This window comes from Aedes aegypti, chromosome 2, assembly GCF_002204515.2.
Source record: "Aedes aegypti strain LVP_AGWG chromosome 2, AaegL5.0 Primary Assembly, whole genome shotgun sequence".
Lineage (NCBI taxonomy): Eukaryota > Metazoa > Arthropoda > Insecta > Diptera > Culicidae > Aedes > Aedes aegypti.
In genome coordinates this window covers 173,149,648-173,177,113 of record NC_035108.1, presented here as the reverse complement: position 1 = coordinate 173,177,113, position 27,466 = coordinate 173,149,648, and the positions used below count along the sequence as shown (strand labels likewise).

The 27,466-nt window shown below is 36.9% G+C and overlaps 1 protein-coding gene across 2 annotated transcripts in view; it reads left to right on the top strand.

Moving 5' to 3' along the window:
• Positions 1-27,466, top strand: part of LOC5566011 (tight junction-associated protein 1) — a 96,383-nt gene that overhangs the window by 58,889 nt on the left and 10,028 nt on the right. The window contains exons 3-4 of one of the 2 annotated variants that reach the window (XM_021843177.1): positions 659-742; positions 868-1,063. In XM_021843177.1, coding sequence (XP_021698869.1) covers positions 659-742; positions 868-1,063 — 280 coding nt within the window. Of the gene's footprint in view, positions 1-658; positions 743-867; positions 1,075-27,466 lie in introns of those variants that run through there. The other variant, XM_021843178.1, reaches the window with a different exon arrangement.

The window sequence follows — 27,466 nt, the reverse complement described above, 5'->3', positions numbered from 1 at the left end:
TAAGGCTACAATGGCGCCTGTCAGATTGCAGACCAAAGAAGGGAAGAGTGGAAATTTATGCTGCATTATAACTGGCCCACTGTAGACCGTGGAATCCGATTGCATCTACGCCAGTTCATGCATAAGTGTATGGGATGGGAGTAAGGCTGTTATGTTTGAGCAATTCGCCTCTGATTAGTATATTGCCTATAAGGAAAGGCGTGCTATAATGATAGAATAATGGAAACGTAGGGAAATGATTTCTTATCCGTCTCAGGTTGTAGCGATTGAACCAGTAGATTAAGTTTGATAGATAAAAAGTGGAAGATATAAGCAAGTGATAGATACAACTACAAAGTACCAGGCAAGGGTCCGGTATGAAATTGAACCCATTACCTTCGATACATTAACCCCGTCCTGTTGAAAAAGCTAGGTTTTCTTGTGAAAAACTTAAGATATTCCCTCTAAATTGTCAAATACAGCTAAGAATACAACATGGAATGCAAGTTAATTTACCACGGTTTTCTGGACGCAATTCCGCCGTTGTTGACGGGTTGTTTATGCGCAATTAAAAGCAAATTTTCCCCAGATTCTTAGTAATTTTCTTTCCAAGATTTAATTACGTTTATTGTGTACCGGTTAGCTTCTTACGGAATTGTTCTCCATCTCTCTTTCCCAGGAACGATACAAAACAGACATGAGCGTGGCCATCCAGCTGTTGCAGTGCAAACCGGATAGTTTCGTTTCGCCAAAGCTTTCTACGGTAAGTGCCTTTTCCGGGAGCGCGCAGACAACTGCAGCGAATCTCCTTCAACCTGCCCGGATCACATTCCCTCGGAGCAAAACTCGTTGAATATTCCATTTTGTGCATCGTATTTATTTCCGCAGCTTCCAATCGAGATCCAGTCGAAGGTCGCCACGTACATGCGTCTGGACACCAACTCGCACTCGGACTCGGAAGGAAGCACCAGCGGAGTGGGAGTGGCCACCGCAAGCTCCTACCACGTGCTCCCCGCCTCCGACAGCCCCCCGCCAATGTGCCCCTTCCCACCAACTGCCATGGTATACTCGATGCGGGGAATCGGTAAGTGTTAGTAGCCCGGAAAAGTGTAGCAGCTGCATAGTTTTGCTTCCTCTGTGTTTCCTCTATTAGCAGTAGGACTTTGGAATGGCTTGGATTGGCTCCCTTCTCTCGGTTGTGGCTTACTCTTTTTAGGCTTTGTTTGGTTTTTTAGTTGGCTGACTTCTTGAGTGGTCAACATTATTTATATTAAAGTCTACCACAAACAGTGATGTTTAGCGAGTTAAAATAATAAACGTGAGGAAAAAAAACCCAATTGTTGTGTTCTACATAGTATTGATGGAGTGAGTAAAAGTCTATCAGTGTTTTCCAACCAATTAATTGTAATCGGTGCTTGTTTTATATCCAAAATGCATTGTAAAAATTACCTGCATTTGATTTTACTTTGAATTTCTTTTTTCTTAATTTTCATTTTTCGGCAAATCGTGACAGTAAAAAAGCTGCAGCTATGCAGAAAAAAGAGGTAGAGATCCAAATTTTCTTAATTTTCCTAACTTTTGAAAACGCATATCTTCGACTTTAAAAACCTCAAGCAGTCTCTATAAGCGGGGCTATAAAAAAGTTACGTATTATAAATTATGGATCAAATATTACCATGACTTTGAAACACTCTCAAAAATCCGATTTTTATCACTTCAACTTTAAACGAAAGATATTAAACGCAAAAATTAAATCCCATACATTTTTTTTATAAATTCTAGACACAAGGACACATGTTAATAAGTAAGAAAGGTACTGATACACACCATAATCAAAATTTCATACTTTTGAATGGTATGATAGCTTGAGTTCTATTAGTTCCTACTCCCCTTTTCATGAGCACCAAATCATTGACGTTTCAATTTAGTGCCATTGCCGTTTTTAATGAAAACTCGAGGATTTTTTTCTCACACAAACATCTGGATGAGAGTAAGAACGAACGCCCTATTGATTTAACACTAAGTGTTTGTAATCATATATCGTTCTAATGTAGTTTGAATGCTATAACTGACAATGACGCCACAGAGAACAGACATGTAGGCTCGAACAAAATTCCATCTAGAGGTTCGAATCAACCATCAGCGCCGCCAACGCAGACAGCCCGACATACAAACTCGTTTCGATAACACGATGTCACTAGTGAACATCAAAATGCATGCTCAAAATGCGTCCTATGCATGCTATAAAACGTTTGACTTTTACTGTGCGCCTTGTTTTCAAGTTGCCCGTGAGAGAAAGCGAGACAGCACCTACACATGGCGCATAGTAAAAGTCAAAAGAACAAAAGAATTTATGGCACATACAGAGGCTCATTAGCACACAAAGCAACGCTAGGGACAGGTGGCAATTTTTGATATCGACACTAGCGCCAAAGTGTAAAAAGCGGCAAATTTGTAGCGTTCTCAATCTGTCGACAGCGCCGCGTAACAGGAGCATAAAGACATACATTGAAATGACCAGTACAGTCACCCCACAGTTATGGATTGCACACAGATATGGATCAAAGTTAGCTTAAACGTAAGATATCTCATCGAATAGAGTTGCAATTATGCAGAACCCATTTTATCTACGTGAACCATAAATCTGTACAGCATCACAATCGATCATAACATCTTCTAGCATATTTTATTCTTCCGTATGAAAGAAAATATCATCAATATCCATAGAATCGTTGATTCATAATTGTGGGGCATTGAAACCCATACCACAGTTATGAATCTACGATAAGACGATTTCGAAAGAAACTTCGAAACGTATACTTTCACTATCGCACCATCGTTTACTTCACGAATAAATTGCTTTTATTGTGTTCTGATCCATAATATGAGTCGATTTGATCCATAATAAGGACCCTCCTGTTCCACTGATCCACATCTGTGGGATGGACAAAGTTTTAAATTTTTGTCGAAATCGACACTTTCTTGTAAATAACCGCGATTTTTATGTATATTCTCGAAAACAACTTTATTTGGCATTGCCAGGCGGATAATTTTGTTTTGTACAAGGTCACCATTATTTGTAATCATATTTTATTCTAAAAAATGACTCTTAGCTGATCCATAACTGTGGGGTGACTGTACAATGATTTACACACGCTGACAAAATAAGACGAACGTCTGTTCTCTGTGATGACGCTTACTTGCGACTAAAATTACAAAAAGGTTATATCCAGATTCTCACAACTAGTTGTGTCAAATCAGAACAATTCGAGGTTTTCACATGTAGATGTCACTTGAAAGATCGAAATTAATGATACTTTATTCAAGTCAAATCGTCGACCAGTAAGATCTAATGCAGCCCACAGATGTCCAAACGGTTTGACCAACACTGACTCCGCTCCCAAATTAGTCAAACCGATTTATGTTTAAGCAACCGTTTGGCGGACTGGCAAAGTTCGTTGCAGCAACACTATATTACTTCGCATGTTTTCAATGATCTCGGCTAAGTCAAGTGGATATTTGATTGTTCTTTTTTACGAATTCTGTGCAAAAGTGATAGTGACGAAGTAGAAGAAATTGATATTTGATGAGGAATTACAGTTACAATTCACACGAAGTATTTCGGCAGAACTCTAAATTTACGAGGAGCCATTATCATGGATAATTCTGAACAGTCATCAATATGGGATTGGCTATGGGAATGCTTCCAAACATTCTATCCAGGATCTTTCTAGTCATTATACTTTGGAAATTTTCCAGGGATCCATGGGTTATACTAGGGATTCCACCATAAATTCATTCTGGGATTCTACCAAAAATTTTATAAATATTTGCTCCAGAACTTTATCCACAGATTAATCCAGAAATTTCTCCGGGGAAAAATACTGCAGGCATACCGTCAGAAACTCATTCCAGAGATTTCTTCAAAAGTTCCGATACAAAGTATTCAGGATTTCTTCCACTGATTCCTCAAAGATCAATCCAAAAAGTTCCTCAAGTGATTTCTTCTGTAAATATTCAAGGCTTTTTCCAAGGTTGCCTCCAAGAGTTCGTCCAGAGATTTATTCAAAGATTCTACAGGAATTTCTCTAGAAGTTAGTTTCAAGGATTACATAAAGAAATGCTCCAGGAATTACATAGCGATTTCTCCCAGGAATTTTAGAGAAATTCCTCAAGGAATTCATCTCCAGAAATTCACCTAGGGATTTTACCAGGAATCTGTCCAAGTTTTTTCCAGGGCTCCCTCCTTATATTCCACCAGGAGATGCATGAGAAATTCTCCAAGAATTTTTGAATCGATTATTTCTAGTCATTTTTCTACATTTTGTTTATTGTTTCCTTCAAGAACTGCACACAAAAAAATCCTTCATTGATTTATTTACGATTTCCTCCAGTGATAACTTTAGGAATTCCTGAACAGATTCTCTCATGACTCTTTTCCTGTGATTCTTACAGATTTTTTTTTCAGAAAATCCTAATGAGATTGCTAAAAGTATCCCAATTTATTCTAGGAACTTTTACAGTGATTCTACTTAAGAGTTTCCTCATTGGTTCATCAAGGAATTGCTCCAGGGATTCCACTAGTATGCTTTTAGAGATTCCATAAAAAATACTGCAAACTAATTCACCAAAACTTCCTCCATGTGATTTCACCTAGTATACCTTTAGAGATTCCGCTTGAAATTTGTTGACCAGTTAATCATCGAAGGATTCTTCTAGGGAATCTTCATTTTTTTTTATAAACTTCTTAAGTGTTTCCTCCAAAGATGCCTCTTGGTATCCCTGAAGGAACCCCACAAGGCATTCTTCCTGGAATTTCTGCAGGAATTACTTGAAGAATCTACCAGAAACTCCTCAGAAGATTCGTAAAGGAATTAATCCATCAATTACTTTCAGTATTTCTTGCAAGATTTGTTTTCACTACCAAAAAATCCAACAATTATATTAGAGAATCCCTTAGGATCTCGTTGAAGGATTGCATTAAAAGTTCTTCCAAGGAAATTCTCTGTGAATTTCTCCAGCATTTTCTATGGTGATTTCTTCAAGGAATTCTAAAGAAACTGCTCCATGAAATTTTCCCAAAAAATTTTCAAGATGCCAGTTCTGGGAGGCATATAGAGAAAAGCTTTGTTCAATCCTCCGAGGACATATCAGTGGAATCCTTGGAGGAATTTCTTTTAGAATTTTATTGAAGCTTCATGGTGGAATGCCTAGAATAGAGAAAGGAATATTTTCTAGTTGAATCCTTCACGGGATTCTTGGGGAAAAAAGTGGTTTTCAAGAAAAAAAATCTTGTGGACTTCTTGAATTTTTTCAATTAATTCCTCGAAGGAATTTCTGATGAATCTGAATGAATTCTAAGAAGGGAAATCCTGGTGAATCCTTTGAAAGCTTTTTTCTGGTGGAACCTCTGGTGAAGCTCTGGTAGGTTTTTCTGGTGAAAGAACTACTGGTGAATTTGTTTGAACTCCTCTCTCGAAAAATTACTGGTGAAATAGATCGAGAAATACTGGTGATGTATCAGAAGGAATTACTGGTGGAATATTAATAAAAAATGTGGTCAAATCCCAAGAGAAATTCCTTATTCCTGTAGAACATCTTGGCGGAATCCTTGGAGGATTTTTCAAGATATTTTTCGGAAGAAACTCTGGAGGAATTTTCGAATTCTTGGTAGAATAGCTGGGAAAATATTCAAACGAGATATCCCTGGAGGACTTTGTGGGTGATTTCATGCGGAGTTTTCGATGCAATTCCTGATGGAACCCCTGGAGCAATCATTGACGGAATCCCAGAATAAATTCCTTTTTTAAATCCCAGGAGGAACTGCTGATAGAGTCACTGGGGAAATACTGGTGGATTCTCTAATTGCTGAAATCTTTACAAGAAAATTCTGGTTAAATCCCTGAAGGAATTTCTGTTAACCCCAGAGAAGCCGGGAGAACTCACTTGAGAAATTTCTTAAGGAATTTCTTGAGGAATTCTGGGATAAATTCCTTAAGGAATTTCGGTAAAAAAAAGAAAACCCTTGATGAATTTCGTGAAGTATCTCTTAAATAATGAAAACACTTTTTTTTACGAAATTTTTGGTATAATGTATGGAGGGGTTCCTGATAACAATGAAAAATTCTTGGAGATTTTTAGGGTAGAATTCCGAAATTATTTCCTTGAGAAATTTCGGGAGGCATCCTTTGATTAATCCCGGGAGGACTCCCCTTAAGAATTCTTGGAAGAATCCCTTGAAGAATTCCCTAGATAAACCCATGGAGGAAATTCCGGTAGAATTCCTCAATAAGTTCCGGGAGAAATCCCTAGTAAATTACAAGATGGAACCCAGAATAACCCTAGAGAAATTCCTGAAGGAACCTTCAATAGAATTCATGATAAAACTTCTGGTGAAACTTAGTAAGAAATACCAGAATGATGGCATCTTTGAAGGATTTCAGAACGAAATCCTAGAAGTATACGCAATGGAATCCTTGGAAGAACTTCTGATGTAATCCCTGGAGGAACTTCAGATGGAATCCTTAGTGAAACTTTTAATACACATCCTGTATGAAGTCTAGGGAGAATCTTTTAAGGAACCCCTAATGGAATTCCTGGAATAATCCTGCTGTAATCCTTATGAGAACTTCTGATGCAATCTCTGGAAGAACTCCTTAAACTCTGAAGGAACTCCTGACAGGAACTCTATAGGAACTCCTGATTATAGCCCTGAAAGAATCCCTAAAGGAGCTCCTGATGCAATCCTTTGAGGAATCCTAGAAGAAATCCTGTTGAATTACTATATAGAACTCCTGATGGAATCTCTAGAGAAACTCTTTAAAACATCTGGTGGAATTCCAGATAGAATCTCTAAAGGAACTCCTGATGGAATCCCTGGAAGAACTGCTGGTGTAACCCCCAGAAGAAATCCTGATGTAATATTTAGCAGAACTTCTAAGGTAATCTCTAGAGGAGTTCCAGGTGGAATCCCTATAGGAACTCCTGATAGCGTTTCTTGGAGGAATTTCCGATAAGATTCCTGAAACTCCTGATAAAAATCCTCTGGATGAAATCCAGGTGGAATCTCTGAAGGAACTCCTGATGGAGTCCCTGGAGGAATCCCAGATGAAATCCTTGAAGGAACACCTGACTCCTGAGAAGAACTCTTGAAGGAAACTCTAGAGGAACTTCCGATGTAATCCGCAGAGGAACTAATGATGGAAACCTTAAAAAACTCCCGATGGAATCCTTCGTGGAGTTCATGATAGAATCTTCAGAAGTACTTCTGACGAAATATTTTAACAAACTGGTATTTAATGCTCAGAATAACACCTGATCTTTAGAGGAACTACTGATGGAATCCCTAGCAGGACTTTTAAAAGAGTTCCTGATGGAATCTGTGAGGAAATTCCAGGTGGAATCCTTAAAAGATCTTCTGACGGAAACTTTTGAAGTGCTCCTGATAGAGTCCCTTTAAGAACTTTAGAAGGTACACTAGCCGGCATTGACCAATCTAGTTTTGAATCATGTGGCTTAAGCGCCACTCTGTTAGGAGACCGCACGACAAGTCTAATTTTGCCCGGTTGAGACTCGTTCAGGGCGAGTCCATCCATAATCTTCAAAGAGAATCGAGATCTAGTCAGATCTCCTAGACCAAAACTAGGCACTTTACCCTAAACAACCTACATAACTTCAAAATTACCCGACTACGTCTCCAAATAATGGTGAGAGATCATCCATACCTAAAAACGGTGCGTTAAGATTGATTACGGAAATCTCTAGTTAAATTAACCGACTGATTTCGATTAAGTTTTTGGAGGAATCTGGTGGAATCAAAAAAAGGAATAGCAGATGAAATCCATGAAGGAATTTTGGTAGAATTTCTAATGAAATTCCTGAAGCATTACCTGGGGAAATTCCTGGTGAAATTCCTGTTGGAATCCCTGTATAAATTCCTGGTACAACAATAGGAGGAATTCCTTGTTGAACTTTTGATGCAATCTCAGGTAGAACTACTGGTGAATTCTTTGGATATATAATGGCGACAACGCTGTGTAAAATCACACATTTTGACTTGCAACCCATCTGCATCGGCAGATCGTGAGACGCCAAAGCTCCAATTTGATACTAACATCGGTGTTCGTGCAACATCCCGTTAGACAGTACAATCGGTTTGTCAAACATTTGGCTCCACCCACCGGTGCTAAATCAAACTTATTTGACTTTGGCCGATCAATTTACCAACCGTCAAATCGGTTTCACTTACTGTCAAATTGGTTCTTCAAGCGCCAACATAAGCGCTAACCTGGGGCAGAGTCAATGTTGGTCAAAAAGTTTGAATCGTCTGTAGGCTGCATAATGAGCTGTTTCTAGATTACCGTTAATTTCGGGTTGAATTGAATCTCATTGGCTCATGAACTGAAATTGTCTAACAAGTGTGGTTTTGATGCTAAAAATCATCTATAAAATAAAATAAAAAAAAACATACGATTCGGGGTGAGGTTGATCACTTGTCAATACGATTATTGTTGGTTTTAGGAACAACTTTACAACTTAATTTAGACTGCCCGAATATTCTTGCTAAATTTCTTTATTTTTTTTGTCTAACTTTTCTATTTTCTGTTTCTCGTGAAATTCTTCAGAAGAATTGTAGAAGCACATTTCAAGTTTGTAAATTTTGCGATTTTATAGCTATATAGCTTATGTAAGTATATTAGAATAAAAAATTGGGAACATTTTAGATGCCCATACTGCCGTGAATCGCAAGTCAGTCCCATCTGCATTTTTATCAAAATTGAGGTGAGTTCAGTTTTCAACATATCTTCCAATGCTATTTCAGCTGCACTAATAAAATAATCTGATTTGTTCGGAAAAAATCAGAAAAAACAGCAAGTCAAATTGTCCCATAATGAAAAGTAACCGCATATCAGTCCCACTACAGATCTCCACATCGTGTAACACAACAATGAAATTAGTTAAGATCATCTTTATATTTTTCTCGGGAGATGTCGTAATGAAAAGCAAGTTGTGAAAGTTTCATTGAGATTTGAACATGTTCCAATGCTCTGGAATTTTTTGAATATTCGTGTGGAAAACGAGTTTGAAAACTTCACAGACCTTTTTTGCAATACCTACTTTTTACAGATGGGACTGACTTGCGATTCACGGCAGCATAGCTCATGGAGTTGGTTCGATAGAATGTTTCTTTACGTGGCATTCAGAAGGACATACAAAACGTTTTATTTTTCCTTTTTTGCGAAAAAAGTTGCCGAATGCCGTGAATAGAAAAAGAAAAATGATCCGATTCCATGAGTTGTGGGCATCCAAAGATTTTATAGTTTTTACTTAATTTTGCTTATAACTATAAAATCACATGAATTTAAAACTTGCAATGTTCCGCCCATGTGTGTATCAGTACTTCCTCTACAACTATTCTGAAGACCACGTGCACGTAAAACTAGAAAAAAACCTGTTTTTTCGGGTCCACCCTAGGATAAAACTTTCAAATCCATTTACTTAGCTCAAATGGAAAGTTGAATCAAAAGTGTTTTCGATAAAGTTGTTCAAGATACCATTTTATAAAAGTTTGCAGAAGGGTGCAGCCACAAATTTCCTCAAACAAAAAAGTTTGAGTCAAAGGGCCATCCTATTTAACTTTTTTTTTCTAAGAAGTTGCAAAAAACAATTACAAACAATTTCTCTGAAGACATCACACGTTCAAAATTGACGAGAACAGAGAAAACATGTTTTGCTGCTAAATTGTCAATTCGGACCATTGATCACCATTGTGTAATCGAGTGACCTTAAGGTATGTCTGGTAAGAAATCCCTGATGGAATAACTGAAGAATCACTTTGACTCATTTGACTTTGAGACATTCCCGAAGGAGGAATTTTGGAGAAAATTCTGTAAGAAGCATCCCTAGAGGGATTTCAAGAAGAATTCTTGAAAGTATCACCGAAGGAGTTTCTGTAGGAATATCTGGAGAAATTCCTTAAGGTATTCATGGAATAATCCTGGAAGGGAACTCATGAGAAGAAAAATCTCTGGAGAAATATTCAAATGAAGTATTTTAGGAATTATGGCTGGAGTTCATGGATTTTTTCTTTTTTTATTCAAAAGAAAGCTCAACCGGAATCCTTGAAAGCAATCTCTGTAGGAGTTACTGGAAAATTATCTTGTGGAATTTCTTGAGGAATCTCTGGAGGAAAATACCTGGAGTTTTGAATTTCTCTCTGAAATTATAGAGGAATCCCTTCAAAAATTCTTGAAATCCCTGGGGAAATATCTAATGTAACTCTTGGTAGAACTTTCGAAGCAGTTCCTAGAAGTATATTGGATGGAATTTCTGGAGAGAACATTGGTAGAATGAAGAATCTCTGATTAAAAACCTAAGGAAATCCCTGGTGGAAGTCCTGGAGGAATCCATGTGGGCATTATTGGTGGTGTCCTTAGTGGAATTGTTAAACAAAATTCTGGTGAAATTCCGGGATGAAATTCTGAGATGTTTCCTTGAGGTATCTCTGATGCAATATCACAAGAAGTTCCGTGAGGCATTCCTGAAATAATCCCTGGTGGAAAACCTAGAGGTATGTTTAGTGGAGTACCTGGAGGGAACTCTTGTCCGTATTGCACAAGAGTTCCCTCCAGGTACTCCACTAAACATACCTCTAGGTATTCCAAGTAATCTTTAGTGGGACTCCAGTGGGACTCCTGACGAAATCCCTTTGTATTTGAATTTGGATTGAATACAGAAATGTATTTGGATTCCCCTTGGAACCCTTGTATAAAAACTTGTGGAATTCCAGTCAGAATCGTAGGTTCAATTTCTGAAGGAATCCCTGGAGGAATTGGTTAAGAGATCCTAGTGACATTTTGAAGGAATCACTTGTAGAATTCAGGAATGAAGCCCTGGAAGAATTTCTAGAGAAATGATTGATAGATTTTCTGGAGCATCTCTGAAAAAATTCTCAGAGGAAGTTCAGGATCCTTAAGCGTCGTCGGAATCGATTTGAAATTTCAACCGAACCCAGTTCGTTGTTGAAAGTTCGTATTGGTTTTACGTATGAACGTAGACAGTTTACATTTGTTTTATTGCGGAAGGAAATTATAAATGCTAATTTGAAATCTTTATAACCTTTTCTATGCTTAAAGCATAGAATCTATTTAAATCTGGTTGAAAAATCAAAAATATTGAGCTTTCGAATTATATTACTAGATGATGTTATAAAAATGTCCGCATTGCACCCTATCGGGAACGGTTTGAAATATTCCAAACCAAATGATCAAATCGTAACATCCATGTCCTAAAGATTTTGTTAATCTATGCAAATAAATGAAATTTAAAATATGGTGTTCAAGAGTTCCTCCTGAAATTTGTTACTGATGAAAGCACCAGAATCCTGAATTTGAATTATATTAAAACAATGTTCAGGGTTTCATTATAGGGTCGCATACATTTTGTTAAAAGTCAACAAAGATAATAATTTATTAAAAATGGATTATCGAGAGCAATTCAAAGTTATTGGTTATTTTTACCCTTCACCGCAGCATTTTTTTTATTTTAACATATATTTTCATCGCGATAACATTTTTCTCGAAAAATTTTGCTTCTCACAAATATCATTTAAAACGATTTAGTTTTCTCCCAGAAATCCTGTTAAGTGACATTTTTTCATTGCGTTAGATCCACTGTTTGAGAACCACTGATGTTGACTGTTACTCGCTTTCTCAACTGACACTCCAACCAATTAAACTATTTTTCAAACCGACGGTTCTATCCTAGACTGCACACAGCTTTGCATGCTCGTTCTTTTTACTATAATTTCCATTATTTTCCCCATCGAGCAGTGACGCTTCGCATATCCTCTCCCGGTTCATTGTGTTCCTGTGCAGAAATATCTTTTCCACCATAATGCTCTAGTAAATGGTGAAAGCTCCTGTTCATGGTGCAAAATTAAAGGAAATTAAAAAGAATAAAAAAAAACATACCACAGATGCTAAACTATTAATACAGGAACCCTCCGAACAGCGCTCGGGAGCTATGTCGTAGGTAAATGAGCACCTCCAGGTGAATGGTAAATTGCAGAAACGAACAGGATCACGGTAGCAGTATGCACAACGTACACTCTTTCCTCTCTTTAGTATATGCCTTTTCACATGCTTGAGATGCTTTCTATTAATAAGAAAATCTAATTAAAGCTAATGGGTTGCACGGTACTGATTTATGCATGAATAATTTTCAACACTCGAATTTTACACTCCATCTGGTTTGACACAAGCTTTCAAGACGAGCTGACTAAACTCTAACACACGCGGGAATGCTAACCTAGCGACTAATTAAACCTAACAATAAGGAAGAAGAAAGTGAAAAGTTTCTGTCTCTTCTCGAGTGTTCTCTTGAGGTTCAAAAATAAAAACCAATCTCAATTTGAAGGCTGGACATCGGAGAATCGATAACATTGTTATCTATCCCAGTTTTGTTGATTGTATTGAATATTCTAAGTCTGTAGACTACAACGAAGATAGTTGACACGGCAACTCACAATTTATACAATACAATACAATACAATACAATACACAACTCAATTTATACAATATTTTTACATCTGACTTGCCTGAGTTACCTCAGGGATGTTAACAATTTTTGTTTGCGAATGACACAGACCTTTCCGCCAAAGGACGAAGCCTAAGAACTCATAATATTCTCACATATTTCTTCCAAAAGCTCCTTATTGGAAATATTTTAAGTAGACATGTTGTCACGATGAGAGGGGTTCCAATCAATTGGTCAGATGAAGATAAGTATCTACGGCTCATGCTAGATACAAATTTAACTTTGAAAAATCACATGGGCGATGGAACAGATATCACAAATGGAGGGAACGGCTTACTTTCCTGCATTGAAGTATGCAGTTCGGTAATAGTCATTACCTAACTGAAACCAGTGCTGTAATGATTCATTACGCAACGCTTTTTCATTACGCAACTGTTTTGAGTTGCGTAATAAATCGTAACACAATTTCTCAGAAAATGTAAAATAATGGTGAATGGATTCTGATATAATTTCTGATACCCTCAAGTGGTCGTCTACGAAATTGCAAAAAATGCTGTACGTAACTCGTTGCAGATTTCGATTTTTACAGCACTCGTCGTAATTATCCTTCTCGGCAAGCCCCGTAGGATAAATTTACGACTCGTGCTGTAAAAATCATCATTCTGCAACTTGTTCCGTAAACTATTATTAAGGTTTTCATGGGAAACTTAACCTTCTAGTACATTGGAGTTATTAAACACTGGAAAGCATACGAAATATGAGGAGGTTAATAGCATATTGTTTGAAATGTTTGTCTAGAAATTACCTCACCAAAGACTTCCAACAAGTAAAACAACATTCTACCGGAACCCTTGTGATGTGGTGGCACCATTCTGCTCATAGCCTGCAAATTAGTGTTCTTTTGAGCGTATTCACAGTTGCTAATTGAGGGCTTGTTTTTCCCCTTGGGCTTTCTATGTCCTGAGGATGCTGGGAGGAGAATCCACATGTGTGGTGGGATAAGTTTCAAAGGCTGGCCGCTCAAAATGGAGAGAGCTGTTGCTTTCAATCATTGCTTGAGTAGATTTTTAATGAGGGAAATTCTACACTTTTGCGTAATGAGTGCGAAAAACTGTGTTAATGAGAGCAAGATAAGTTTTTCTATGTTTCACTTCAATTGCGAGACATTCGCAACATGAAGAAATAAATGTTTACCTACGTATCGATTTTTATTGACGTCACACGTGTTGCAGTCCGCATACAAAATATACCATCTTAAAGTCCTTCATGAAGCAAGGATGAACTGCTAACCCAATTTCTACCGCGTGAATCGAACACATTAAGATGCAACGAGGGCCTTTTGAAGTGGGTGTGGCTGAGTGGAATTTTTAATTTTGCCTTTTGATGTTACCGCTCGAAGTAGCATCGATTTATGTTGCAAAATGAAATAAATGTTCATGTGGGACAAAAACTTTTTTTGCTTTGTTAGAGAAAAAGAAATGGAATATATCATTCTAGGTAGCTTATATACTGAAGTAAGACATGTTTGGCACCCAAAAACATACAAAAATGTTTTGTCCATATCTCTGTGAATACATGTCCAAATGAAACTCTTAATGGCTCATTCGAATGGCAATAAGTTAATCTTATTTTATAGGTATGTTGATCAATTTTTTGTTTATAATTTTGTTTACTGAATTTTACTAAAATCATAGGCATTTTTAAAAATGACACTGGAAGAACATGGTTGATTTCATCAGCAATGGATCCATTAAAATTTTAAAAGCGTTTTAGTACAGTTAACATATGTTTTTGAAAAGCAAATTGTTTGAATAATCATTCAAAAGCAAAATAAATTGAAGAGTCATTCAAATAATCGTGCCAAAGCGGTATACGTATCGTGCAAAAGACCTTTGTGGAGACATCTGTGGAGATTTCCGTGGCGTCCTAAGGTGATGTGCTAGTATCAATCGTATTAAGCTTTGATCAGTGTGAACCTACAATTTTCCCAGTTTTTAAGTGAATGATGCTGATACAAACTGATGCCAAACAATTCTTTTCCAAAACGGCTTTCGCATTGTACAATAAGATTTTGATAAAACTTGATCGTCTTTTGGAAATAATGCAATGGAATTGCATCTTGCCGTATTCTCAATTCGCCGTAACGTTTTCATTTCTGTCGCAATTAGTTTCCAGATTCATCTCACGGCTCATTGTGATATTGTTAGTGGTTGAAAAACAACATATCAACGCTATAATAAAATGTTTTACAAGAATATATAGATCTACGGGCATCTCTCTCCATTCCTTCAGCATGATGAAATATATCAATTTCCTTTAAAATTCATTGTTCGCCATCAAAATTCAGCTCAAACATAAAACACAATTTCTTTTGACCAAACAATTATGACATTTGCTCACAGTGCAGCGAAAACAACACAATCAAACGAACTTTTTTTCACGCTGAGCATCGCGCACACATTACGACGAATTGAACTTTGTTTACATTCTCAATTTTACGTGGGCGTTGAGGAAATTTCATAAAATTTCGTGGATTATTGAACTTTTACGGCATGTGATTGGAATGAAATCCTTCAGTGAAGAAGAGTGGGAAGAAACTTGTTTCGTGAAGTAGTGTGACTAGTGTCGATTGCTAAGCATTTCTCTCAAATCGTGTTCGTCCATGCGATTTCGGTGAAAAGTGCAAAGTGGATAATTAGACTGAAGTTATTTATCGAAATATAGTAGTTTGATTGCATTTTTGGTGTACAAGTGTACGAACCATAACAGCTTTCACAAAATTACGCTTGGCAAATGAATCTATGTTGCATGTAATTTGGAATGTCCACTATAGTGGAACATTTTAAGTTTGATGCGACGAATAATAGCGTTTACGACGAAGTAGAACGAATCCCTATGTGGAACGTCCGCAGAAAACTTGTGTGGTTTATTTTATATGACCAGAAACAATACTCTTCCAAGTCATCAATAAGTGCTTTTAAATCACGAAAGTATTACCTACAAGCTTTGTTGGAAAGTATTCTTCAGGATCTTAAAACTGATTTCTGTACTAAATTAAGCATATAAAACAGTATGGAGGTGGTGAGCTTGTATGCAAGTTGATTTAAATCTAAAAATATTGCATTTTTTTAACATTAATATTAGAAAATCCAAACGTGAAAACGACAACAGATTCTTACTTACTTGATGTTTGATGGGCTACAATTCACTATGATGATGAGTCTTCTCCACTGGGCTAATCAATTGGGCCAAACGCTTTCAGTCGCCCTGGACGTTAAGTGCCCTTGTATAGGCGGCATTCCACGAAGTCGGCGCCTCGCCCGGGTACTCTGTTGAATGAGTAGAATCATTAACCTAAGAATGCTAATGTCGCTATTGTTCGTGTTACCAACATCTAGTTTGCCACGCGCTGACAGCTTGAGTACCGGTCCTCAAAGTGTCAAATAAATTTTAAAATCATCCACTACAACATGGCATCGAATAAACAATGAAAAGATACAGTTAAACACAGTTCGAACGAAACGTGTATATTTCTGAGACATATAATGCACATAATTGGAGCGTGGAGTATCATGCATATTTACATGATATGTCATGTAAACTTCAATTATATGTCATGTAATCCAGCAGGGTCCTCTGTGATTACATGATATATAACACATTGTTACATGATTTCAGATTTAAATTTACATGACGTCATGTTTACATCGCATGAATGAAGTAAGCATGACGTGTAATCTTCATTATTTTTTACTGTGAAGGTGATAATAAACTAATTCAGTTTTGTGAGAACAGCGCCATTAGCGTTCTACTACTAATATTTCTATTGTTGAATCCTTTTTTTGCTTATCTTATGGTATACGGGCAACATGACCAACCCAACGCAGCCTGGCGTGTTTTTTGCGTTTGACAAAATCAACCTCTTTATATACTTGGTACAACGTGATTCATGCGAAGTCGCCAGTTGTCGTTTTCTAATTTACAGCCGAGTATTGTTCGCAGCACTTTACGTTCAAACACCTCGAAAGCTCTCCGGTGGACTTCCTTTAAGGCGAAGTAGGCCGTCATTGAAATTCGTACGCGTCGTTGATGATTGTTGCTAATTCATCTCACGATTTCGAATGGAAGAAAATCAGTTGGTTTTGCACTGACATAGCTGAAAAAGTATCAGCATACTTTATGCATGTTAGCGCGTACAGTGATACTTTTTCAAGTCAATATAAACTATCAAGACTGAGAATTATCACTTTGATATGCAAGCTGAAAAGTCATCATTGTTGTCAAAACGAATGACGGGCTATTTAGCCTTAATGTTCATGATTCATGGCCATATACTTCGTCTTTATGGTGTTGATCATGAGACCGATCCTCCCTGCCTCCCTCTTGAAAGGTACGAATGTCTCTTCCACTGGTCAATCCCGATGATGTTGATATCGTATGCAAAGCCAAGGAGTATATGCGAGAATGTGAGATAATGGTACCTCGTCCACCCCCCTCACACATGCTTTCGATCTATCAAGCGTTGTACGAATCAATCTAAGAATCTTCGCGGGAAAGCCATGTTCGGACATAATTAGCCACAGCCAGAGCCGAAGCGTGGTCAATGGCGAAACATCATTCGAGTGGCCCTTATTCAAAGCTCAACTGATTTTTTACATTTTATATCTTTACGTGTAACGTTTCAGAAATACTGCTTAAGAATTAACTAAGAATTAGAATACATTGAGCTATTATATTTGCAAGAAGGTATTACCAATTTTTTCAAGAACTATCTGATTAAACTGTTTTAACTTCGAATTTTGGAATCTAAGTATACCCACACAAGATATTTTAATTATCAGACCCTTCAACATTTTGTGTAAGACTACTATTTAATTACACATTCTTTCATCATGACATGCATGAAAAAATAAAATAAAATAATTGACCGTGTATAGGAGAATTTACATATTTTCGGCAGTCTAAGCCAATGCCGCGCTTATTTTTTAATTTTCTCGAAAACCAGTACACAAAGTATATATGTGTCTGTTTACATTTATGTGCTACTCAATCCTCTATCTATTCACTCCGATATGCTTGTTAAAAGCTTTTGGGAAACGTTAGGACAACGCTTCGAACATTTCTCATCAGCTTCCCGCTGACGAAACAAACTTCAGCAGAAATGTAATCAATTCATAGTCAAATTGATTACATTTCTGCTGAAGTTTGTTTCGTCAGCGGGAAGCTGACAAAACAAAGAATCATCTGAATGTTCTCAATGGTGTGTTTTAAAAGAGAAATAGAATGTATTTGGCGTTTAATATTTGGTAAGCGATAATAGTCAAATGGTGCCGAAGCCGTAAATTACCCAATTTTCTGATACTCCAAACGGTTCATTACAACTCTTCCAAAAAAACATTTTTCTATAATTTCAATATTCCTGAAACTTTTTTTTAATTAACTGCATGCTCAAACTCAAAGGCTATTTTCAAAAATTATTCTTGAGTCGAAATGATCGATGTATCTACGATAAGCACTTGTTCTACCATATTTGAAACAAGTATAAAATTTAATCAAAATCTATGATCAACAACACCTTTTTTTACTCATTATGAATGGAATTCATCTATTCTAAATCATAAGCTATGTTGCGAAGCTAGTCTTGTGTCTAAATGGTTGTTCTATGTATGGAATACTCCAAATCTAATATTTCGAAAACCTGTGATTTTTTTTTGTTTTCTCATAAAATAACGAGGTCTTCAATTCACTTCTATAAAGACTCATACATCCCAATTTTAAGTACATAAGCATAAGCATAGATGACCGTACAATTCGTAGTTGCTACTCCGTGATTGACCAGAACAATCGAAGTTGCACAGGGAATTAATGAATGGGGCTTGGGATTAGCTTACCATTCTTCAATGTGCACAAATCGAGAGCTCAAATTTCAAAAGTCAATAACGCCGCCGGCCACATCCTTACGGTCATCCTTCGCAAGAGCAAGCGACGCGATCAATAGATCAAACACTACTAAGTGATCGCGGCACTTTTCCACTTTACTCGACCGACGCGCGACATGTTTGATCCTGCCCTCATCGTCCACCCCAAGGTCAAGGTCCAAAGATCAAACACTACTACATACATCCTAATTTTAAGTACAGCAAAAAAAAGTATTTAAATGAAATCACTGTCATCGTTAAAAGGAACATGCGAAACAATAAACAAACGATACAACATAATTATCGTTTATTTGATTTCAATCTTCGATTAAATTTATACTATTAATGTCACTCAATTTCGTGCTGCTCAAAATTGCCCCTCGTAGAAAAAAAACTCCATGTTTGAGCAAGTGATGAAAAGACAACAAATGCAGCCGCCAACTGCTTAAACTCATCATCCCCGATGACCTTTTAATTATGGCTGTATCCCGAACGAGAAGAAATAATTGTTACTGTTGCTTGGGTGGGCTATTCAATAATTTGATAAAAATCGATTGACATTTTGTGGATGCGAATTCTTTGAGATGTAGCTAAGATCAAATCTTAACCAATTGCAGATTTTCTCAAGATCTGTTATAGGTATTTCAAATTTACACAATATGGTTTCATCGGTTTAGGGAGAAAAAAAAAACTTACTCTTTTGTAACTCCACCCAAATCTCCAGGCATTTATCTATCTAGGCGTCATCCATAAACCATTTATGGAGAGAGGGACGAATCTAGCCAAAGAACCATGCAATTTATTTTTGTTTGTATGTACAGAAGAACACTAGAGGGATCTGGAAATAAAAAAATGACCTTGCGGTTTATGGATTTAGGGGGTTTAGAGATAAATCGAATAAGTTTTTTTCTCTGGAAGATTATCCGTAAAAGCAAATCTTACACAAATTTGTCCTTGTTGAACTCAATTTTGTGGATAATGTTCTCACCATATTTTTCTTATTTTTGAAAAAAAAAATGCAAGTTTATCCTACACATTTTTAATCTTAAATTTAAATCACTGGGTTTTTGCTACGCCTATTTCGTTGAAAAATGAGATTTGAAGATTGTTAAGGACCACAAATAGTACAACATAAAACTAAATTTAACCACTTATTTTCCAACATTGCTCGGAACCGCAAATAGAACAATATATTTATTGCAATCATTGTGTAAAAATGATCAAGCATGGAATGCCTCATCGCAGTATTTTCTGTGGTATCCCACTCGGAATGCATGCTTCGGAATGCATTCTACGGCTCCCATTGAAATTGCATAATCGTTGATTTTCCGACATCCAAAATGTATAAGCACACTTCATCAATACTACCGGAAAACGTTGCCAGTTATGAATTCATGGGGCGTTTCGGCTGTTGCTGCGTTCGAAAATGGACTCGTCACTGTCAGCCGGCCCCTTCTCCTCAACAATGCACACTTGAACGGCAAAAACGGACGACATTAGGGTGTCGTAGAGAAAATAATGTTTGAACATTCAGGTGATACATCTCATGATGAAATAATTGTTTTTTTTTTTTTATTTATTGTTTAAATTCTTTATTAGTATTATTCCAAACATTACATTCATTTATTTTATCTAGGTGTTATGTGCTAGACAACAGCATTATCCTAATCTGGTATAACAAAATAAAGCTTGCATTAACATTTGGTTAACAACATATTACATTTTATTTCCCATAGCAGTTCAATTTTTTACAGTTTGACGTGTTTGGATTTACTATAGAAAAACCAGAACTTCCACTTCTAATCTATATTTACAGTCCGGTGGATCGTCTAGGACTAAGAGAGCTATCCTAGGGTTCATACATCTTTTATAGGCAATATGTACAGGAAGTCTACACAGTAGACAATACCCGAGCAGACGCGAAGTTCTGACCATCAAATCGAGATATTGATTTGATTGACATAAGAGATAAAAGATCTGAAGTTAATATCTAAAGTTTATTCCTGGAACTTCTAAGCCATATCAAAATTTGATGTTTGCAGATCAAATGAATAGCTCGCTGATATTGGTTAGATGTTACAAAAGCTAAATATGATATGGTAATGATATTCAAGGAGTAAATTTTAGATATCATTTTCAGATCTTTTATCTCTTATATCTATCAAGTTAATATCACTTTTAGATGTCCATATCAAAATTAGCTATTGCTGAGCTTTTTTCACCTGCTCGGGTAGATATTCCTTACAATAGCTTAATCTCTATGGTGACATCTGTGTTTAGTGAGAGAAACAATTATAGTATCTTTGCTATATGTAAGGTACCGTGGGGTAAGTGAATACAGAAAAATCAATAGTAAACTTCATTGTTATGTACAGCTAACGTGAATAATGTAATTCAAATTTTTTTCTGTGGATAACAAATGAGGGACTATTATACTTCAAATCGTCATTTATTTCTATTTTTCTAATTGTTATGAATTGAGTATGAGAGACTTAAAAATTTGCGCCAAATGATCTACTTGCCCCACCATGGTGGGGTGAGTGGATCACCAATTAAAAAAATATATTCTCGAAACAAATGTGGTGTAATTATGTACAATAAAAATGATATTACTCTCGTTCTTGTTATTAGTGCTAGTAATGTTACATTAGAATACTTTAAAATTAAAAATAGTTCCTTTATTTAATCAAAATATAATAAAAAGTATGTATATATTAGTTCTTACTAAATCTTACAAAAAAAACATTGACTCTAGAAAAATTTGGAGAAAATTCATCCATTTATACGCATAAGTTATACAGATAGATATATAGATAGATATATAGATCTTCTTAATCTCTTTAGAGGTTTGCACTTCAATTCATACCGTGATGCCCTTTCTTTGGGTGGTTCATTCTCTTTACTACATGGTTGTTCCTCATTTACATTACGAGTAAGATAATTTGGATGATATTTATCTGCTAGACTTGATTTTCTAATCTGACTTCTATCGACAAATTTTATGTTATTATTAACGTTTATCAAATAAGTACAATAGCTTATTTTCTTTACTATTCTGGCTGGAATCCATTTTACAAAATCTTTGAAAACATTACTATACATATTTTTTTGGTTTACAGTGAATGCACAATTGTCTTCTACACTACCTTTCATCTTCGTTTCATGTTTATTCTTACGTTGCGGTTTCACTATACTATGCTTTTCTTTTTGTGCTGTAGCTATATCAACTTTTGGATTAAGTTTACTTAGTAGTGTCCTGGGTTTATACGACAAAATCAAATTACTTGGTGTTTCTGATGTCACATTAGACGGTGTGTTATTGTATGTAATTATAAATTTACTAATAAGTTCGTCCATTTTGGTGCATTTGGTGAATCAAGGAGCAATTTTTTGGAAACGTTTTTGACTGTCTGCACTGCTCTTTCCGCTAAACCGTTACTCTGTGGGTGATAAGGTGGCGTACGGGTCATTTTGATTCCATTTAATTCTCCAAATTGAATGAATTCATCTGAACCGTAAGGTGGACCATTGTCAGATACGATTTGACCTGGTAGTCCAAAATATGCGAAAAACTGTCGCATAGTTGTAATTAAGCTTCTTGCGTTTGTTTTGCTCATGCGTCTCACATCTATGAATTTAGAAATCGAATCAACTATTACCAGAAAACTTTGATTCTCAAAATGGAAAAAATCAAGATGAATTCGTTCAAATGGTCGTTGACTATTGGGCCAATCAATCGTATCCTTTGCATTTCTACTAATTTGAGTTTTTTTGACAAACTAGGCAAGATGCAACATAATTCTCGATGTCAATATAAATAGACTTCCACCAAACATAAGACCTGGCACACATTTTCATGCGAACAATACCAGTATGCGTTTCATGCATTATTTCAAGGACTCTGTTTTGAAGATCCTTAGGAATGACAATACGATCACAGTAAAAGAGTGCATCAGTGTCAATACTGTAATTTTTTTTCTAAGTTCAAAGTACGGTTTTAGCGGTCCAGATACACTTCTTGGCCAACCACGGTGAGTGAAAGCTAATAATTTGCTTACAAGATCATCTCGTTTTTGAGCTGACTTAATTTCTTCTAAATTCAAAGGATAATCATCACTTAGACGATTGATGGGCTCATCATCGATCCCGGTTGATTCGGGTAGTGGCGTCTACATGACGCATCTGTTTTGCAGGACGGTGTTGAAAAGTATAGCTGTACATGGATAGTGTTACCGACCACCTTTGCAATCTAGAAGCAGATACTACTGACGTACCTTTCGTTGGACTAAAAATTTGTTTCAATGCTTCGGAATCAGAGCAAAGCTTGAATTTTTTTTCCCATAAAGATATTTATGAAAACGTGTGACAGCGAATATGATAGCAAGGGCTTAGCGATGTAGTTGGGAATAATTTTGTTCGGCAGACGATAATGTACTGGAAGCAAATAATACTGGTCGCTCCTCTCCATTCACGACATGTGCCAGAATAGCCCCTACGCCGTATGACCCAGCATCTGCACAAACGACAATTTCCTTTTCAGGATCATACAATGTTAAAACGTCATTCGCTAACAAAAGCTTTTTACTTTTGTCGAAGGTTGATTGACATGATGCGGTCCAATTGAAAGTTGATCCTTTTTTCAACAAATCGTATAGGTCTTTTAGACAATCGAGGAATGAATCGATGGTGATAATTCAATAAACCTAAGTAAGCTTGAAGTTCTGTCAGACATTTTGGGACGGGAGCATTAACAATAGCTACTACTTTATTGGCACTAGGGCGGATAGCATTGTTGCTTATTGTATGTCCTAGAAAATCGACAGAAGTTTCAAAAAACTTACATTTTTCCACATTAATTTTAATGTGATAGTAGTTCAAACGTCGAAGGACTTCCATCAAATTAGTTTTACATTCTTTCAAAGTCTTTCCTCCAATGATAATATCATCTAAGTAAACCTTGGTTCTAGGAGCACCATGTAGAACTCTGTCGATTACGGATTGAAATATTGATCGAGCACTGGAAACGCCAAAAGGCAATCTTGTATATTGGAATAAACCTTTATGCGTATTTATGGTCAGATATTTGCGAGACTGTTGTGAAACTTTCAATTACAGATATGCCTTGGATAGATCAACTACACAAAATACATTGAAGTTAGCCATACTGGCAAACAAATCATCACATCGAGGCAAAGGATAATGCTCAGTTTCGATGTATCTATTAATGGTAACTTTGCAATCAATACATATTCTGACAGAATCAGACTTAGGGATCACGACAATAGGTGATGCCCTTTGACTACTTTTCACTTAGTCCATCTTGACACATTTGCTCGCGCTCATGTTCAACTTTGTCCCTAATACCAAAGGGCACTGAATAAGCCTTATGAAAAATCGGAACAACATCTGTTTTTAATATGATTTCCGCTTCAAAGCCTTCGATACAGTCACGTAAATCAGAGGACACGTTATTTGGAACTTGCTTCTTGATTACCTCAATTACACTCGTATTACTTACATGTTGAATCGATGAAATACCTTCAAAAGTGGCTCTCCACTGTGGAACTAGCTTATCTAGCCAGGGCCGGCCCATCAACGATGCAGTAGACTGCTTTCCAACTTCACAAACTGCTAGCTCAAGTTCTGCTACCTCGTTCCTACCTGGCAGCCACGCGCGAACGTTCATTTTCCCAATTGTATGAATCTTATCCCCCGTAATGGTCACAAACGTTTTGAAACATCGCTGCAGAGGCACCGAAGGGAACAGGGCTAGGTAGTTCTCCTGCGATATAACCGATGCACTCGCTCCGGTGTCGACCTCCATCTAAACTGATTTTTCGTTGATCATAACCTCGATCTGAACTGCTGGATTACCACGTGGTTGCTTTTTTTCTCCCATAACGGCAATTTCCTCCACTAGATGCTTCATTGCGAATAATTCTTCTTCTTCAAAAACGGTTTCTTCACACTTAAATTATTTCACCGACCTCAGTAAAATTTTTCGCCGTGAACCCAACAGCTGAGAATTCGGTAATTTTTAATGCCGAATCTCGGTACTTATTTTACCGAGATTTCGGCAATCCGAATTTTTTGCCGAGATCTCGGCGAACGTTACCGAGATTCGGTAAACGTTTACCGAGATCTCGGTAAAAGTTTTACAACTTCAAAGCACTTTTACCAAACTTTTTCGACTTCGATCGACAGACGGTCGATGTGTGACCAATTTTCCCACATAAAAAACATTTCCACTCGCGAGCCGGACAATTCTTCGGATCATGTGATCTACCGCACCGGTTGCAAGACCTACTCACCGGTGCACCTTTTTGACTTGATAGTTTGTTGAAGTCTTCTTTACTAACACGTGGCGTCAATTTGTTCACAAACTGAGCTTGAGTGCGAGATGATTGCTGAAGCGTTGTACTTTCAGACTCAGCTAATTCAAAATTCAAAGCTAATTCACACGCGAATTTAAACTTGAGATCTTTCTCCTTTAACAACAATGCTCTTAGCTTCGAGTCTCGTTCCCCACACACAAATCTATCCCTCAAAGCATCGTCCAAAAAAGCTTTGAACTCACACGATTGCGCATACGTTTTCAGTGCGACGACGAAATCCGATATTGATTCGGATACAGACGGCTCACACAAATTAAATTTATACCGTTCCGTGATTATGTTAACCGTAGGAGCAAAATGATCGTTTAAAGCTTTCACTAAATCTTTATAACTCTTATTCTTCGGTACATCAGGAAGCACAAGCGACTTCAAAATACGATATGTTTCTGGACCAATAAGCGTGATGAGCATCGCGACACGTTTTTCCTCTTTCACTTCATTTAGCTCGAAAAACAGTTCCAGGCGTTCCTGATACTCAGGAAAGCTTTCGCCTGGGATATACGGTTCGATATTACCGATAATTGCTCGTTCAATCACTCTCACTACTTGCACTTTGCTGTTACCAGCTTCTTCAATCATAACCGTATCACTACAACGTGGTGGACTAACCTTCAAACTTTCACACGCGTACCGATTTTCTCGTCGCCAAAATATGACGTGTTCGGACTTACTATAGAAAAACCAGAACTTCCACTTCTAATCTATATTTACAGTCCGGTGGATCGTCTAGGACTAAGAGAGCTATCCTAGGGTTCATACATCTTTTATAGGCAATATGTACAGGAAATCTACACAATAGTCCTTACAATAGCTTATTCTCTATGGTGACATCTGTGTTTAGTGAGAGAAACAATTATAGTATCTTTGCTATAATAGGGTTTTGTGATACATTACACAGTTGAGTTGATTACAACTGCTTTAAATTTTAAATTATCTTACCTAACCTAAATATATAAAGCATTAATCGTGGCAATGGAAAATTGCAATGATATATGTCCAAAATTATTAATTATTTTATTGGACATTTGTTCCAATGTTTCAACATTAGATATTCTATGTAACTCATTGGTACTATACCAAGCTTCAGAATCATTTTCAAAATTTTATTTTGAATCCTCTGTAGAGCTTTCTTCCTGCTAATACAACAGCAAGTGCATATTGGTACAGCATACAACATGTCTGACCTGTTTGTTTAAAAATCAAAAGCTTGTTCTTAAGACAAAGTTATTATATTCTCCTGATTAGGGGTAAAGCCATTTTATATATTTGTTACATTTGGCTTGAATGCCTTCAATGTGATTTTTTCAAAGTTAAAGTTTTACCTAGCATGAGCCCTGGATACTTAACTTCATCTGACCAATTTATTGGCACCCCTCTCATCGTGACAACATGTCTACTTGAAGGATTCAAATGAAGAGCTTTTGGTGTATGTGGGAATAATATTAGTTGAGTTTTGGAATTATTAGGAGAAATCTTCAATTTTTGCAAGTGTGAAGAGAAAATATCCAAACTTTTTGCAAACTACTACAGATGACACGCAGGCTTCGTCCTTTGGCGGAGAGGCCTGTGTCATCCGCTAACAAAGATATTTGACATCCCTGAGGTAACGTTTTTAAGACGGATCAAGAATTTAGGATCATCATCACGGATACGAATTTTAGCACTGAGAAGTAATGTTTTATTGCTTTAAGCATTACATTGTATTAACAATTCCCTAGAGCAGAAATAATTTGTGTATGCAAAGCAAAGAGGTACGACACGCACACTTCTCCAACATAGTTTTTGTTTTACTGGGCCACCCTAGTCCACATCCCATCAAATGATAATTGAATTTGACTAATCGGATGTCCATTAGCTGCGTTGTATTTGAACATATGTCATCGAAAAATTACAATTCACCAGACCAGCTGCCCGGAAAGTGAAGGTACCTCATCTCTGTTGTTCAATGATTTAGAATCAGGAGCCCTTCACGTACAGTTGTTGCATAATAAAATTTCTCTGTGGCTGTCGATAAACACAATCCAGCTGGGTGGTTCCAACCAGTGAAGCTCAGTGATCCGAAACCGAACGGAAGCTGCAGTGGTTCATGTTGCAGTTCAACCCATCAATTCGCTATGGTTTGGTTTCCTGCTTTCCCCCCTCCTGCCAGGAAGATTGACAAACTGGACAACAACTGGACATGAGCATGAAAAGTTTCCTCCTGATTCCTTTTTCCACCGAGATCGACACCGTTCAACCACAACTGATTGGTGAGCTGGGGAAGTACAAATTCCGCTTTATTTGATTAAAACGAAATTATAATAATCAGCGGGTAAATGATATTTGCTGAACCGTTCGATTTGGTTATGAATTTAGGGTAACGTTTTATATTTAGGACATGTATATTATTTAAAAATGCGTTTTATGAAGAGTTGGAATACGATTTCCCAGGATATATAGTTTTCTTTTTGGCACTACGTCTGCAATGGTACAGAGCCTAAGCTTCTCAGCTTAGTTTTCAATGAGCACATCCACAGTCATTAACAGAGAGACTTTTTTGCCAAAGTTATCATTTTTGGAATTTCCATTCCGAAAATATCCTAGACCGACCGGGAATCGAACTCAGACACCTTCAGCATGGCTTTGCTTCGTAACTAT